We start from the raw sequence: 17,532 nt of genomic DNA, 5'->3' as shown, positions 1-17,532 counted from the left end.
GAAAGACCAAAAGTATACGTCAGATATGTCAGTGCTAATGGTACAACCTGTTGGACAGTAAGTATGCACGTAATTGCTGATATCAATTTCATGTTGTTATGAATGCTATGAATGCTTGGGTTAAAGCAGTTCTGACCTGCAGCTTGAGTGCCATGGAAATGCATGAAAGAGTTCAAGAATTGAGTGCTGCTATATCTGGTTCCATTCCAAGCAGAAACAATTCCAGGCAAACAGAGACCTCTTTTGAGTCACATTTATATTTGAAATGCTTTATCCCATTTACTGAAAAATGATGTGCTAAGAACTGATCTCACATCAGAACCGGGAGCAATAATGGAATTATGGAAATGCTCCCAAAGTTAAGTTAGACTTCGGGGAACAACAAATTGTTTTCCTCCCTTCTCCATACTAATACAAGATGCAGGCAGTGGCCTATTGCTGCTATTGTCATTATTTTTTAAGAGGTAATAGTGATTGTTTGCAGGACTGCTGAGTGCTTGAACTAACTGCCACTACATCTAGATGAACTAATCACACAGGTACTCCCCATATGTGCTCATCTATGCACAGTTGTTATAATGACACAGAACAGGAAAGGTATATCAGGGAGTAATCTCACCCGTGGGAATTCAAAGTCTTTATTTTATTGGCATTCATCTGCTTCCAGTCACCCAGCCAAGCACACCGATAAACTCAGAGCTTTTACATCAGATGGCAGTATCTCTGGTTGGAAGGTGTTATTGTGCTGGAGAAGCAATGGAATTTGAAAGAAGGAAGCCTTACAAACTGCAGTGATGCTTCCTGTAACTTTGCTGGCTCCAGGATCAGACAGAGGCAGTGCATCATTCTGCTTTTCCTAATATTACTGCTTCAAGTTTGGCAGCAGAAAAAAATGAGCAGGGTAGCATTTTTCATGTGCAGGCAAGCCTTATGTTCGCATCTCATAGATTTTCATAGAAGTAAACTGCATGGCTGTGGCCAGAAGGTGCACCTCCTGAATGCTCAGCTTCATTTTTAACCGCTACAAGCTTGTCAGAGCCATTGGTGCACCTACATCCCCCCTCATGCTGAACAGCATTGCTTCTCTAACTGTGGCAGTCTCTACTGATGCGCTGCCATTGCAGATCACAAATGCTGCAGCAACAAAGCCTCAAGCACAGTCACCACTCTTTTTCTTCCAGTTTGGACTGGCTGCAGCTCCCATTATCCATTTGGAGGCTTTTTAGTATTCAAATGATTATCTTCAAGTTCAGACTTGCCTTACTTGTGCAATTAGTGTGGAAACAAATGTCTGGGAATTCATCCTGGCCCTTTCTCATGTAACTGATGTCAGCCACCCACTTCAGAGTGAACTCAGAAAGCTTTGTTGTGCAAGAATTGTTGCAAGCATGGTCAGGGGTAGAATAATGAATAATGAGATGGGAAAGCCAAGCTCAGTGTGATGCAAGCTATCCTCTCCTGAACTCGGAGCATGTTTGGCCATGCTGCATAGCACTAGCATTTGCATGGGAGACAACTTTTAGCGAAAGCACGTTTCAAAGGATCAAATACTTCTAAGAACTGGGATGCTAGTGGGTACCTTGAATAAAACTGAGATTTTATAATTTCATAGTATTTCATGTGTTGTTATATGCATGTCCAGCAGGTAACGCTGATAGCCTACCTGGTATCAGTCGGATTGCTGCCTTGGTACCTGCAGCCTTACAACAGTCACGATCACCTTCTCAGTGATAAGAAATACCATGATTCTTGTGGGCTCTTTTGGTGTGTCAAGACAAAAACAGCTCCCCTTCCAGTTGAAACGCTGCTGTCTTAACGACACATCACCATCCTTGAGAATACCCTGACCACATCAAAACTGCTTTGACACTATATTCTGTAGCACACAAAACTCACTTTTTGAAAAACTGCTGATGATATTGTTGTTGACTTCTGGGTGGGAAGCAACTGTAGCACAACATAATAAGCATTATTAACATTTAATCTGGGTAAAAAGAATTTTCCAAGTATCTACTCATATTTCACTCTACACACTAAGCACAAAACTCACAACATTCTCACTGCATTAAACTCTGCCTCTGTGAAGCATAGCACAAGGTCTATCTGGTATGGCAGTGTTTTGTACTAAATAAAACCCTTTACTTTATTTTCATTTTTCAAAATTAGACATTTTAGGGGCATTGTGGAAAAACTGCATTTGCTGAGCTAAGAATTTCTTCAGGAGGTGCAGTTTTATCCTCAACTCAGGAGATTTGCTACAGGAGATCCTGCTTCTTCAGCATGAGGTGATGGAACCACTCTTCAAAGCTAGGGTTCCATTTCCTGTACAAGAAACCCAAAACAATTCAAAAGGTGATGAAGGTAAAGGGAAATATCTTCGCCCACTCACACTGCCCAGAGCATTTCCACACTGCTTAAGATTCGCTGAAAAATGAACACTATGAACCAATGCTGCAAAACACTCAGCTTCCAGACAAAATGCATTTTCATTTCCAATAAAAACATGTGAGTTTTCCATTCAAAGCATATCAATTTTTCAAGCAGTACTATCTATTAAAAAACAGTAAGCATTGGTTTTCTGCCTGTTATTGGATTTCTTAGCCCTGGTAAATTTAAGTGGCCTAAAAAAAACCCCTGCTACTGTTATGGAAAAAAGTGAAATTGCCTAAGTGGTCATAGTAGGAGGCATTCCAGTTCCATTAAACTAATCCAATTAATTTAATCACAATAAGAAGAAAACAATGAAGAAGTTGATGAAACTCCTCTTTCAGCCCTGAAAAGCCCTACTTCCTCCATTTCTTGAAACGTATGAGATGAGAGGAGGAATCTTTAAGCTGGCACTGCTCCATTTCAAGATGGAAATCATATTGCTGCAGTGCAGAATAGCAAAAGCGTTCCAGAAAAAAATCAGAGAATAAGTGATTAGAGAAAGGCCAGATGTATTCTTCTCATATCATGACAACAGCTTGACTTCCACTTCAAAAAGTAAAATAATAAGATATTTTAAACAAGAATTGCTAAATATTTTTAAGTCAGCAAGTCTGAATAAGTCATGATTGAAAATTTAACAGAAACTAACAAAAAGCTCTATGAACCAGCAATACGATTGCAATGAATTTCAGACTGCTAGGCAAGATTTCAGCTGACTTAGGGGAGGAAAAATCTAATACAGCTTCAGCTTTTCAGAAGATAGGAAGATGGATCTGAATGAACATAGAGAAAACATTAGAATAACCTGTAATTTTTGATTAAACAGGTAGAAAGCAAAAATAACTGAAATTAATGAAGCTTAACAGAAATAGAACTGGTCAAATAAAATTGAGACCTTACTTTGATTATATGGAATTGGAAATTGATAGGAGGACAAAAGCAAGGACATATTTATACCTCTGATGGGTATTTGAAATGTGCAATGTGACACACTTTGATGCCAGAATTATATGAAATTAACTGGATGGTGTGAAATGTATTACAACTACGGTCCCTTAATTATATACAGTAATCTGTCAAACACTGCCTTCTTCCAATGAAACAAAAACAGCCTAAAATTTGTTCCTGACTACATTATTTAATATTATTTTAAATTGGAATACAACATAGAATTATTTATAACTAAAGATGAAACAGTTTAGAAGGAAGGAAGCAGAAGATAGTAATGTATGAGTCTGGTGACTTAAAATCAGTTTGACCTGCTTTCTGGATGCAAACTGAATTCAAAGGACTATGGAAATACACTTAAGGGACAGGAGGTCATAACCTTAGCAGGTCCACAGAAGATTTAGACTTCAGACCATAAGTGCTACTAAAATGAGAGATAGTAGCAGTAGAGAAAGTTGATATGGCAGAACTCTTTGCAATCCTGTTATGCTTTAAGTGCTCCACTTAAAAACGCATTTAAATAATTTTAAGGGATATGAAGAAGAGCACTGGAGATGAACAAAGGATGGAAGAAAGTTGAGAGCTTAAACAGTTACTTTAACAACGCAAGCTGAGGAATGACTTGTTCAGTTTATAAATACCTATAGTGAAAAGAGCAATATCACAGCATGCATTTCAGTTTAGCAGACAAAAGGTAAAGGTTCTGACAGCTGGATACTGAAAGATGACATTCAAGATAAAAGGCACATTTTAAACAGTAAGTAATTACCTCGTGAACAACTTGGGTGGATTCTTCATTGTGAGGAGCTTTCAAATGAGGGCTGGATGCTTCTTTTAAAGATGCACTTTAGTTCAAACAAGAATTTGAAGAAGTCTTGGAAACTGCACTCCACAATAGAGGAGGCCAAAACACTTCTGTCTTCTGAGTCAGACTAAAGGAATTTACACTCGAGCAGTTAAATTTGTCTCACAGACAGAAGTCTTATGCATTTTGGACACTTTGGAACACACGACACAGTTGAGAACTGTATGGCTACACTATACAGCTGCCTGCAAGGAATTAACACACAGATAAGGAAGAGTGTAAAACTGTGTAGGCAGAAGCCCCTATTTCTGTCCCAGGAATAGAGAGGAAAAAAAAGCAGTAACAGCAAGCTACAGCCTAGTGCATGCCAGAAACTTTGCATTTTGAGACTCCTCAGCTCAAGTCTGCTGGGGACTCTGCTCCTTTCAGACTACTGTGTTATCAGAAAGATAAAGAAGCAAATCTTGTCCTCAGTGAAATAAAGATGAGCAGGCCTAATACCCTGTAGATGGACTTCACAGTGTAAAAAAATCGAGCCAGAAGAGATGGAAACACAGTGTTGGTGAAAAAATCTACTGCGTTACTTGTACCTATACCTGTTAGGAGAACAAGGGCTGCAAACAGTGAGTTTGCTCTGAGTGAATAAAAAGACCTCCATTATGGCACTCCCCTTTGGATGTAAAGCAATATGGTTCAAGTCATTGTTCTGCCTAGCTCAAAGAGAAAACTTGAAGCAGAATCTCCTGTACCTTACTTTATGACAGTATCTCAAGCCATGACATTGCTGGGTGTTTTGGGAATGACTGCCTAGTTCTTGCTATAAGTTTGATCTTTGAAGAAAAGACAACCACATTTTGAAAAACGCATTTTATTGAAAATCTGGGATACAGACTTAGTTGACAAGCATTCTCCTCCAAGAGAGGGACTAAATTTTTCCACCCAAGTAATCCTTTCGGTAACAAACTATCCATACACTTCACAATTCAGACCTTACGCATATCTGGCTGGCAGATTAAGCTAGTGTAGGAGTTTGTCCTGCACAGACGGTGAGTATAATGTACAGTCATCACATGGAAGTAACAGTTAAGAAACTCAAAAATTCTTCCAAGTTTTCATGACAAATCTATGGCAATGATCGTGCACTGCAATATATTTTTAGAGTTCTGTACAGGCCACTCTGAGACAGGCTCCTCCCAGAAATCCTTTAATTCATATACACTGTTAAAAGTTCACATGTCACTCTTCTGTAAGAAATCATAGTATCACTTTTGGATCTGCACTTTCCCACACGGGGAAAGTGGCCTTGTGGAAATAAGTAAAGCATGATTTGGAATCCAGGACTTGGCAGCTCAACAGCACTAGACCAAGCAATATATTTTTCAACTATATACTTTATTTGATTCATATTTCACAGTCTATTTCTGTAAAGATTTAACAAAAAGGTCATGTTTTATAACAGGGCTCTTAGGCTACTGTATTCAAAGCTGACAATGAACTTGAAAGGTACAGAAAAGGTTTACATTCCAACTAGAGGAGTAGAACTTCAAAAATAGCAAAAGTAATCAAAAAATACCAATGTTTATTTAACCTCAATAGAAAAACAGCAGTTTGTCTGAGCCATGAAGATACGCTGCTTGCTAATTGTAGCAGGGACTGAAGTCCCAGCAGACCATCTCACTGACTTTTTAGACTGGGACATGTGTTTTAGACTGACTTGTTGTGCCACTTTTAAAGTAAAAAAAACAAAACCAAAACCCTCTAATTTTACTGCTTGCATGTTTCCAATTAAAGAGGCTAATGTTTCTGCTCATCTCCACTGGACCACTTCCAGACCCCTGCCGAGAATCAGCATCTATACTTGTCCTAATACAGTCAACTAATTTTCCTCAAAAGAACACCAGAGCTATACTGTTTTATTAAATTGCAGCCAAGAAAGGAAAGTCCTTATTGTTGAAAGCTTTACTAAGGCTTCTCGGAGTAAAGGCAGCTAAGAGAAACCAAACAGAAAGATATCTGCCAATGTATCTGTTACTAGGGCATTCAAAATCCTTTATGGTAACCACAAATCTTGAAGCAAAATTTGTCCAGAGATAAAGTTCCTATGGGGCCCTGGCCTTACTTATCTAGAGTTCTAGAGTAATTTTTCTAGTTCAGTAGAAACTGTTTAAATCTGGACTGATGCCCAGTAGATTTCTAACCAGCTGCTGGACATTATTCCAAATTTATCAAATACATACTTATCCAAATTAACCATTTGAAATGCCCATCAGCTGTAAGCTTACACACTTCAGCTCACTCTTGGTGTCGTCAGGAAAAAACGTACGTGGTGCTGAGAGGACTATGAGAGAGTTTTAGCAGCTAGAGGCTTCCTAAGCCAAAGTGCCCTGCAAAGCCAGGTTTTCCATTCCCTTTATTCCAACAGTAATAGAAATAGGAAGAAGATCAAATAGTAAAAAAAAAATTATTTACTGTAAGGGTGGTCAAACATTGGAACAGGTTTCCTAGAGGAAATCTCTACGAGGGAGATGATACCCCAGGTTGAAATATTAGAAAAGACATTTGGATAACACCCTCATTAACAAGCTTTAGCTTTCAGTTAGCCCTGAAGCAATCAGCCAGTTTGATTCGATGATCTTTGAAGGTCCCTTCAAAGTAGTAACAAAGAATCATTTAAGAGGTCACCCGTGTACTCACTCATCATAAACAGCTAGAATTCAACTTCTTTTTTCTTACTTCCTTTCATCTCTAGAGAAAGCCTGAATCCATTGTGTTTCCTAGGAAGACAATCATTTCGTATAAACACTTTCTGAACTTCCTATTATTCTCTATAATTGATAGACAGAATAAGAATGCTAAGAAAAATAGAAAAGATATCCTATGCACTTTCCCACACTACACCTCTAAGCCTATTAAAGGTATCAGATCAATGGAACTGCCTCCTACTCCTTCCTCTAAGAAGCCCTTATCCTCTAGGATTCTTACACAAATGGCACAAGGCCCCACCATATCTACCCACCCAACAACTGTCATTTAATGCACATATCATTACATATCATATACATATCATATGTAGTTCTAGAAGAGCTAGTTATGTCCTACATTGTTACACTGTATTATGCTGCTTTCCTGTCTTCTGATTTCTCTGGTTGAATTTTGATATTGCGCGCTGCAAGTTGGGAGATATCCTATTATACACAATAGGAAACACAACACAGTCTTCAAAAATTTGTCTCTTAATATATTCCCATGTACCGTGCTACAGGAGTAGTAGCACAGCAGTTCAGCAGGAGAACAGGATGAACAATGAAACACATTGCTATTAGTTTGTTACAGCTCATAAAGGGCTTTATGGGGAATCCTGCCACAAAATTTATCTCTAGGCCTTCGGCTAGGGAAAACGTGACTCCCATTTCTCCCCCACGAGACATCTACAGCATTTCTTTACATCGGTTTTCCCTAAAAGGGGAAAACCCCTTATTAGAGGGAAATCCTTTGCACCTTTTCTACTGAGTGTATTTTAGGAAGTCTACAACAGCATTCTCCAGAGCCTTCTCTAATCTTAATTCCCAAAGGCATCAGAAAATGAAGGGGTCAAACCACAAACTAGCAAGAGTTCTACTATAATTTCAAGTACCTCTTTTAAGAATCTGAAATGAAGTGATCAGAGCATCAAAATACACAGTCATCTATATGGCACAATTTTTGGAAAGCATTTTCAAGTGGAAATGAACACGCTGTAAGCAATCCAGATTTCTTATCCTTCATAGGAAGAGACGTTCTTAGTTCTTTTACACAGCCTGCTTCTGGTAAAAAGCAAACGAACAGACTCATTTTATTGGAGGGACTGACAAAAGTGTCTACATAAACTGACATCTGTAGAATAGCTTTTGCAACTGACAACTGCAGATGTCTGCTAATAACATTGCGTAAGACGTTAGGCCTTAATTACATTTCATGTCAAGCAGGCTAGGGATGAGATACATTTACATGGACGAAAATGGTTTTGTTTAATTTCAAACTCAAGCAGATAAAACTTTCAGCAAGATTTTCCAAGTTGACATCTTTTTATTTAGTTATTTTTAAATAAACATATTCAGTCAATTTCTCTCAGTAACAAAAAAAAAAGGAGGGAAGGGAGATGGGAGGACTTGTTTTACCATGGGCCATTATGCCCCTTCTACTCTTACTTCTCTCCTTTTTTTCATTCTTAGCAATCGATTTCGTAGATTCACAGAATTGTAGGGGCTGGAAGGGACCTCTAGAGATCATCTAGACCAACCTTCTTGGCGAAGTAGGCTCTCTAGACCAGGTTCCACAAGTAGGCATTCAGGCAGGTCTTAAACATTTCCAAAGAAAGAGGCTTCAGTCTCTCTGAGCAGTCCGTTCCAGTGCTCCATCACTTCACCCTTACCGTGAAGAAGTTTTTATGCACATTTGTGTGTAACTTCCTAAGCTTCAGTTTGTGGCCATTCCCCCTTGTCCTATTGCCACTGCTGCAAAGAGTCTGGCCTTGTCCCTTTGCCTCCCACACCTTAGCTATTTATGGACATTGATCAAATCCCCCCTCAGTCTTCTTTTTTTTCAGGGCAGAACAGACATAGGTCGCTCAGCCTCTTCTCATAAGAGAGGTGCTCCAGGCACTCTGTCATCTTAGTGGCCCTCTGCTGGACTCTTTCCAACAGATCCTTGTCTTTTCTGTACTGGGGAGCCCAGAACTGGATACAGGACTCCAGACGAGGTCTCACTAGGGCAGAGTAGAGGGAGAAGATCACCTCCCTTGACCTGCTGGCCACACTCCTTTTAAGGCATCCAAGGATACCATTGGCATTCTTGGCCACAGGGCACACTGCAGAGTCCCAGGTCCCTCTCTGCAGAGCTCCTCTCCAGCAGTCATCCCCCAACCTGTACTGGTGCATGTGGTTATTCCTCCCTAGGTGCAAGACTCTACACTTGCTCTTGTTAAACCTAATCTGGTTCCTCTCTGCCCAACTCTTCAGCCTGCCCAGGTCTCGCTGAATGGCAGCACAGCTTTCTGGTGTGCTTCCTTCCAGCTTCATATCATCAGCAAACTTGCTGAGCGTGGACACTATCCCCTCATCAAGGTCACTGATGAAGATGCTGAACAAGACTGGAACAATTTCACAGCAAAAATAAAGAAGGAGTCTAGCCTTATAAATGAAAGATACATGAATAAAATAACATTTACCTAGTCTTGCCAAATTAACCCTGGTGAACAAGTATCTTCCTTGCACCATGTTTAAAAACGCCTCTGCATTCTACCAAGAAAATCCAAAGCCACTTGCCCTGAACACTTTTTAGTCATTAATGGGTAGTGCAAATAAAAACAGCTTTGAAACAAACACTTCCAGTGCAAGCCTTACAATTCTCATTCATTCATCTTTACAGATCAAAATCCAACGTATACTCAACAAAATCAAGTCACCAGGCTCCTAAGACTCCTGTCACTTTGGTCAAAGATTGCAATAAATACAGAATGTTGCTTCACCACAAGCAGATCTTCACTAATTCAAAACAACTGTAACCCCAAAAGCAAGATTCTCCATCAATAGTCAGCAACAGTCTGATACCACCCCACCAAACTAAACTTCTTCTCACACCAACTTCCTTCATCTACTTGCAACTGGTGATAGCCCAATACTGGGGACTGTTTTTCCGTGCCACTCTCAGAACTGGCAATCTGAAGATGGGAATGGGAAGAGACTTGCTTGCAGAATTCTGCAAATGATTGTCGTCTTCTCACAAGACAAGCAAGAATGGGAGAATGCCAGCAGAGCACATCCAAGCTTCCGAAGTCCAAGAAAGTATAGAGTTAGCATGGAGTTTAAGGTCATACTGGAGTAGCGAGTACTCATCTTGTCAAGATCTCACTGTGCTGTCCCAGTCCCACGGCCGGCTGTAAAGATAAGTTGTAAATGGCATGCCACCTTGCACATCTTGGACTCAGAACGTTCAAGTAAAGCTTGAGACAGGAAATAGGAGGCACAGGAATAACTTAACATCTATGTACCATTTTACTACATGTTTGGATAAGTGGAGTCTTCAAGGTTGCTATTAGCTTTATCTGAACCTGTTAGAGATGCTTCTAGCTCTGCCCATGACTGTGGAGCATTGTTCTTTATTGCCTCTATGAAAAGTTGTGTTTGGTGCTTCAGTCTGTCCAGCTCAGCTTGAGTCACCTGGTTCTGATGAATGAGCTCCTTGGTTTTTAAAGTGATCTCTAGCAATCCTGACCTGCGTAGCACAACGAGTGTATTCTGAAAGCGTCTGCACTTACTTTGCTGCTGCAAAAGCAGCTCGGGGCTAGTGCAAGTCTCTTCTGGTATCAGTGGTAGGCTCCACACTGCAGACTGCACTGTAGTTTGTGATGCACACTCATTCTCATGAGGAGTGCACTTTGCTGTCTGTAGAGTTCCAAAAGGCAAGAGAGAAGCCAAACCTGGAACTTTCGGAGTGTCAGCAGAAACACAGTGGAAACCAGGAAGAGTTGACGCTTTACCAGTTGTCATCAAACTTGAAGAATTTTGCTGGTTAGAATCCTCAGGAGCCTTAAAGCTAACTGGTAGATGGGCAAAAGGACTAGTAGACAAATCTGTGCTCCTTGATATAGGAGAAGTCTCCATTTTAGATGCTTCTGTGCAGAGTCGTTTATGGCAAGTGGTTTCCTGCCGATCCTCTAGATCGAAGGAGTGATCCCTTTTGCAGGGCTGTGGTGCTATTTTGGGATAAGAGTTCAGGATGGGCAGGTAGTTAGTAGGATCATTTCTCTTTTTCCCGACAGGGTGAGGGTTAATGGGAGGTGGGATAGATGGGTGAAGAAATACCAGCTGTGGTTGAGCTGGAATCACTTCAAAGGATGGCTGGACAGTCCAAGACTGGAGCTGGGATGAACTCCCCTGAGAAGCATAAATGGGGAAAAACAATTCTTACAGCAGTGCTATTGATAAGAGTTAAAAAGCCTTAAGCAAAACAGCCATTTCTTCATAATTGATACATGCTACACAATATAACATATTGTGAGCAGCTTATTATCAAACTTGCTCTTCTCTGACAACAGAACATAACACTACAATCAAAGCTGAAAACTATACATAGATAATATATTTAAAAACAATTCAATTTATACACACTTTCCCTAATAAGAATTACAGTGCATGCTTGTATCATACAGTGCTAGTGTAAAATTATTACTGCAGTAGAGGCTAAACAAGAAGCACACAGAAAATTTGAAAAATAAACTTGAAAAATTCTGGTTATGAAATATTCCAGAAGAGTCGAAGACAGCACAGATATTTCAGGAGCAATTCAGACTCCCTCTTTGTTGAAATGCAGCAACTCCAATTCTGTCATTTCTATTCTTACAGCAAGCTTTTGAAATGGTTATTTAACACAGGCATTACTTAACGTAGCTTCTCAGTAAGTCTTGGAATCATAAGTACAATAAACGTTTGCAATAAATTTAAAAAACCATGAAGTTGAAAAAGAAGAAAAAGTACCGACTATCAATCAATTCAAGGAAAACTGCCTGTTTTAAGCCACAAACAGTTTAATTCCATCCCTTTGGTGAAATCCTGTGCAATGCCTTAAAAGCGTTATATGTCAAGAAAAGTGTTCAAGTTTTTATGTCCTTCCACAAATCACATTCTGCAATATAGGTAGGGTAATACATCAATTTTTACAAGACATCACCTTTTCTTTCACAAATACACTACTAGGGAGCTTCACAAGATCTCTTGTCCAGAAAGCAACCTGCTTTCTCTTGACATATCAAATGGTCTGGTAAAAAACTGTATTTCTTTCAGGAAAAACAAAAACAAAAAAACCTTCACTTTTTCTCATACAATATACTCTCTGCTGTTTCTCCAATTTCTATGGTCCATTATTTGGAATGTTACTGCAGGCCTGCTGAGGGCACTAGTTTTAGAAGCACTACAATATTTCATTCTTTTTTGTATTATTTTGACTCGTCTGAAATCCAACCTCTTTTCTTCAGCCTCAGAGCATTTAAACTGGCAAATGCTAATATGCTTTGCTGAAGTCCACTCCTGTCAGTAGAGGACCTAACTTGGCAAAGGTGGGCATATCCACACTGATTCAGATATTGAGACTCGGCAATGAGACTCAATTACCAACTCTGACACTGAGTTCAGTGGGCAAGAAGCCCTGTAGTAGTTAACATTAGTTCCTTATTTCACAGACAAAAGAACACATCCAAAAGAAAGGTACTCAGACAAATTAAGAGTGGGGAAGTATGTACATACCATGGCTATATAAACATTAGACAGAACGTGAAATCTTAAGAGCAAGGCTTTGGAGTCAGAAATTGTAATTTACGCAGTACCCAGCATACTGGAGCCCCAAATTCATTGAGGCCCATAGAACTGTGATAATAGTCTACCATGCTCTTGTTTTTATCCCCTACTGCCATCTCCACTATTCACTTTCTTGTCCTTTCCACTCTCATTGTGTTCTGCTCTTATTTTCACACCCAAAAATCTCATTTTTATTAGAGAAGGAGACATTTAATTTTACAAATTCTGCAGTCAATTTTTTAACAAAAGATAACATTCTGCAGATACCAGTGTTACTCACCTAAAAAGCCTTCTCACCTATTATGAACTTCTACAAACTTTACCTCAGCACTACTGTATTCCAGAGAATTAATTCCTGCTTTATTTTTTTAGTAACATAGTTAGCTGTTTGCACTCTGAAATCAGGACAGCAGATAAACATCACTAAGCAGAAACACAGTGGTTCTAAGACAGAAGGTAATGCTGACTGGGATTGAAACAGATAAACTGTGGTAACTGGGGACACTGCATTATTATTATTATTATTATTATTATTTTTGGTCCAGGGAGCTGAACTGAGAATTGTGTTGAAAAGAGCACATTGATAAGATGACCAGCATGACCACCTGAGGTAACGAGACTCAGTGGAAAGAGCTAAAAAGACACTCCGTTCTGACCTTGTCTTGCTGCTTTTACTTATTGAAATGAACATTTTCAATTTAAAATGATTGTCCTTTTCCATAAATAATTAGATTGAAATGTTATGAACTGCTCAAATTAACTGAGTCTGGTAATTTTATCTACATCTTTCTCCCCGTATTTTTTTCCTTTTGCTACACTATCAACATTCAAGTTATGTGTATCATATGGCTACTTCTCCTACGTATTTGTAACAAAATCAAGAGTTCAACATGCTCAATTTTTGAACCCCAGACCAACAGCTATCCATCTGTGGTGCAACTTGTCTCTTTCCTATTACAAGAGAACCTGGGCATTTGTGTTTTAAGTCACGTGTGTTCTGTCCACACACCTAAGAACATGGCTATAAAAAAAAAATAAATGCTTCTTGTCAAGATAAGGCACAATGCTCAGATCAGAACCATGTGCCCCTACAAACGAATGACCTGTCGAATTATTGGAACAGGTTACCCAGGGAATTGTTGGAGTCTCTGTCCCTGGAGGTGTTTCAGAAACACACAGATGTGGCACTCAGAGACACATTTTAGTGGGCATGGTGATGATGGATGGACAGTTGGACTAGATGATTTTGGAGGTCTTTTCTAACCTTAATGATTCTATGAAATATTAGCAAGAACCCACCTCTATGCTGGCTGTGACACACAGTATTTAACAGATTTTGCTCCTTTTCAAAACAGATTCAGTATAAAAGAATCAAGATCTATATTCTTTTTTCTTCACTCTCACTGTTTTCTCATACGTATTCTAATAATAAAAAAGGCTGAAGTACTTTTGCCTTGTTTAAAAACACGAGTAGAAGCAAGAGGCCTAACAGTATACCAATACTTCAAACTTCCAGCTCTTGCTCTTTCTGTCAAAATACAGACCTTTTCAGCATCACACAGAAGTGTAGAGGAATAACACATAATATGATATTGGAAGATACAAACATGGAATGTAATTGTTGCAACATGAGATATGATATGTAATTAAGAAAAAAGTTGCTCAAATAAATATATCGAAACTAATTTTAGATACAGATTTAATTTGTTCATTTATAACTTTCTAAATGAAAGCTTCACATTGCATATAAAGCACTTCTTAGATTCTAGAAGTGGAAAGCCTACTCCTTTGTCTAAACTGAACAAAAAAGAAATCATCAGCTTCTGAATGGAAAAATACTTATTTTAGTTTGCTCTTTGGTGCCATTTCAATAACATTATGAAGACCTATTTTTTGCAAATCCCTTTCAGACAAAGAGCAGATGCAATGCAGCTTCCGTATTTCATCTTTTTCCCCCCTTAGCAGTTTTAGACGCCCCTCCAAAAGAGGGGTTGTTACTAACGAAACTTTACAAATTACTGCTTACTTTCTGGACTGCAATAACTTCATGCAATCCTTTTTGAAAGGAAAATATTTTAAAAAAATTTTGCAGTATTTTCTGAATATATTATTTTTTCCTTACCTGCTTTACTAGAACATTTTTCATTACAACCATAGGAGAAAGTGCAGGAAAAGAGCTGCTCGTGGTCACAGGGCAAGGCCAAGGCCCATCCTCTGCATTCCAACACAATGCATTCAGGACATCCTCAGAGTCAGTATGCTCCATAGCACTTAGACACTCTGAACTGCCATCTGCCAAATGTAGAATTCAGCTGTTAGTAGTTCCACATGTAGCATGCTTACTGTTTCCTTTCTGTTCTACTATTCTGTTCCCTTTCAATCAAGCCATTGTGAGTAATAAAGTTCAATTCTGCAATACCAATAAAATTAGATCTTTTGTGACAGCTATTAAATGACTTTATTTATTAAAAGACTTTGTATTTCACAATAGTTCTGATGCAAATACTGTCTCCACAAAAATCTATTTATTTTCGTTCATCTGTATTTAGTCTCCTATGGATGACATGCTACCACAAAGTCAGCTCTGAAGACTGTTACACAAAAGAACTAGCAGATTCTGGTCTGTGCTGCAGTCTTTTGCATTTTTTAATCTGCTATCTACAAACCTAGTGTGCACAGTACCTCCCAAAAAAACACTTTTAACTTATAAAGGGAATCTTTGTATGATTATTTGTTGATTATTAAAACAGAACATGTCTACATTTTGTTGATGTTACAAAAATTACTGTTTTATCAGGCTCTAATCTGACAATCCAGTCAAACCGCAAGACATTACATGACATAATCCAATAGTTCATTGATCACTGCAAAGAACAAAAGTTAATCTTTCCATTCCCACTTCTAGACTCTGAAGAATAAAGAATTTCTCCATTCAGTTCTTTGTTAGGCACATTTTTATATTTCCATGCCACTGAAATTCACAGGATGAACTACACAATGCTCCACTCCAAAAATTTTGATAGTAGGATTATTTTTTAACCTGCCTTAGATATCAAGACCCTACCATGTAATCAGACACAAACTGCAAAGGGTTGGAATCAGCTTTGTCCAACATCACTAGCAGTCTGGAAAGAAAACAGGAAGAAGAAAAAGAAAAGTAGCACAGTCTTTCTAAACCTGAGTATCCGGAGTCCTTGTCAGATTCAGTTGCTGCCATGCTGAAGTGATGATTCAAGCTCTTCATTTCCATCAGTTTGCCCAATATTTTCTTGAGGGTGTCAATACATGACTATTTTGTCTCCGTGCTTCCACAGTGCTGGTGGCTGTCTTCAACACCTCTTCCATTGAGGAACTATAAAAACCATTAAAAAACAAAACAGAGGCTTCCTCTGAATCTAACAAAAAATCCAACAGTATAAGTCAAAAGCGACTATGCATGTCCTTGCAGAAATCTTATCAAAGTTTTGAGGCCTCTGTTAAGCAATCTGTAGAATTCTATTAAATTTCCAGCTTCACATTTGCTGTTTATCACAGATTTAGGATAGCAAAGACTTGTCAGTAAAACCACAGCTTATTCCCTGCAAAACACTCTGAACTATTCATATTTAATAACACATTAGAGAACAGAAAAGACAGGCCACAATTCTTTGCATCACATTACTTTGTAGAATTTTTGGGATTCAAGCCTTCCACCTGCCTCAGGCTAATTTCTTAAGTTTCAAGGAAGTTCCCACAATCCAATCTTTCAGTTCCCTGCACCAACTACAAGGGAATGATACCACAGTAGACGTGGCTGTTGTGCCCTTTAGAGTAGGTTAAAACATGTTGAAAAATCTAACGCATAGAAATAAATTAACTGAAGCAGAAATACAGTACAGTTTTTTGTTGTTCTTGTCGAATGTGATTGCTCTTTTAAAACATACTATTGCTGTGAACACTGCCAGTGAATAAACCTAAGACAATTCAGAAGTACTACAGACATGGATTTGGCGGAAGGGGCAGATGACCATATCTTGTTCAGCTCTTTCCTTCAGCAGCTTGGCAAGTCAAGTACAGAGCACAGGTCTGCCAATCTTAGTGTATTACCTGAAGTAGAATTGTTCCATATGTAAAATCACTGGTGCATGGTACATTCATTTTGCGAGCACAGTACATATTTCTAACTTTGCTAAGAATTCTGACAATGAGGCAGTAACTCACAATTTCTGAACCCACAAATGTTAGTAAATAGAATCATAGAATCATTAAGGTTGGAAAAGACCACTAAGACCATCTAGTTCCCATCAAGTCCAACCATCCTCCCATCAGCACCATGCCTACCAAACCACTAAACCATTCTTCCCTATAGATGAATGTAATTTCTTGAACTGACAAAAATGCAATGCCCAGCTCTACCGGATGGCTCTGAAGTTCAGCACCATGGTTAACCAAGATCAAATAACATATATAGTGTACATTCGTTATCTGCAATTAAATCAAGGTTCTTCTGAGTGAAGTGGAATAGTCACTTATCTCTTTCTACACTGCCAGTAAATTAATCGGAGACTTTCAGGGATAGCTCAAATGACTCAAAGAATGAAATGTAAATAGACAACTAACATATTAGAGCCATTTCTCTACCTACAAAGGCAAAACAAGCTAAAAGCTATTCATAAACAATTTTTTCCCAAGAATTAAAGTTGCCCAAGTTACATCTGTCTTCCAAACAGCTATTCTAGGAGCACAGCAGAACCTGCAAAGCTGTGGTTTTGTTAGAACAGTCTGTTTCCCTGAGTGAAGCAAATCTTGTGATTAGAAAGAAGACAGGGATGAAGAAATCCATACTGCTAAAAGCACAATGCACACTATGTCTGCAAGTCACTCCTAGTGGAAATGTGGCCTTAGAAATGCCTCCCCATACCCTTTCTGAATGAAAATTCTGAAAGGCTGAAACTAGAAGTGACAAAACAGAGAAATGTAGTTACATGATGGCCTCCCCTGACACGTACTCGTAACAACCTTCCCATGCTTCCTAACGGT

The 17,532-nt window shown here is 38.8% G+C and overlaps 1 protein-coding gene across 1 annotated transcript; it reads right to left on the bottom strand.

The window, feature by feature from the left end:
• Positions 1–9,250: 9,250 nt before the first annotated feature.
• Positions 9,251–16,733, bottom strand: CIPC (CLOCK interacting pacemaker). The gene is made up of 3 exons (XM_003206630.4): positions 15,691–16,733; positions 14,636–14,805; positions 9,251–11,097 (listed from the first exon to the last, which is right to left on the bottom strand). Exons 1-3 carry the CDS (start codon positions 15,761–15,763, stop codon positions 10,219–10,221), a joined length of 1,122 nt encoding a protein of 373 aa, XP_003206678.2. The 5' UTR covers positions 15,764–16,733; the 3' UTR covers positions 9,251–10,218.
• Between the last annotated feature and the right edge of the window lie 799 nt (positions 16,734–17,532).

Source organism: Meleagris gallopavo, chromosome 5 (assembly GCF_000146605.3).
Source record: "Meleagris gallopavo isolate NT-WF06-2002-E0010 breed Aviagen turkey brand Nicholas breeding stock chromosome 5, Turkey_5.1, whole genome shotgun sequence".
In the NCBI taxonomy this organism is placed as follows: domain Eukaryota; kingdom Metazoa; phylum Chordata; class Aves; order Galliformes; family Phasianidae; genus Meleagris; species Meleagris gallopavo.
Note: the sequence above shows the minus strand (reverse complement) of the source record. Positions and strands in the feature narration are given on the sequence as shown.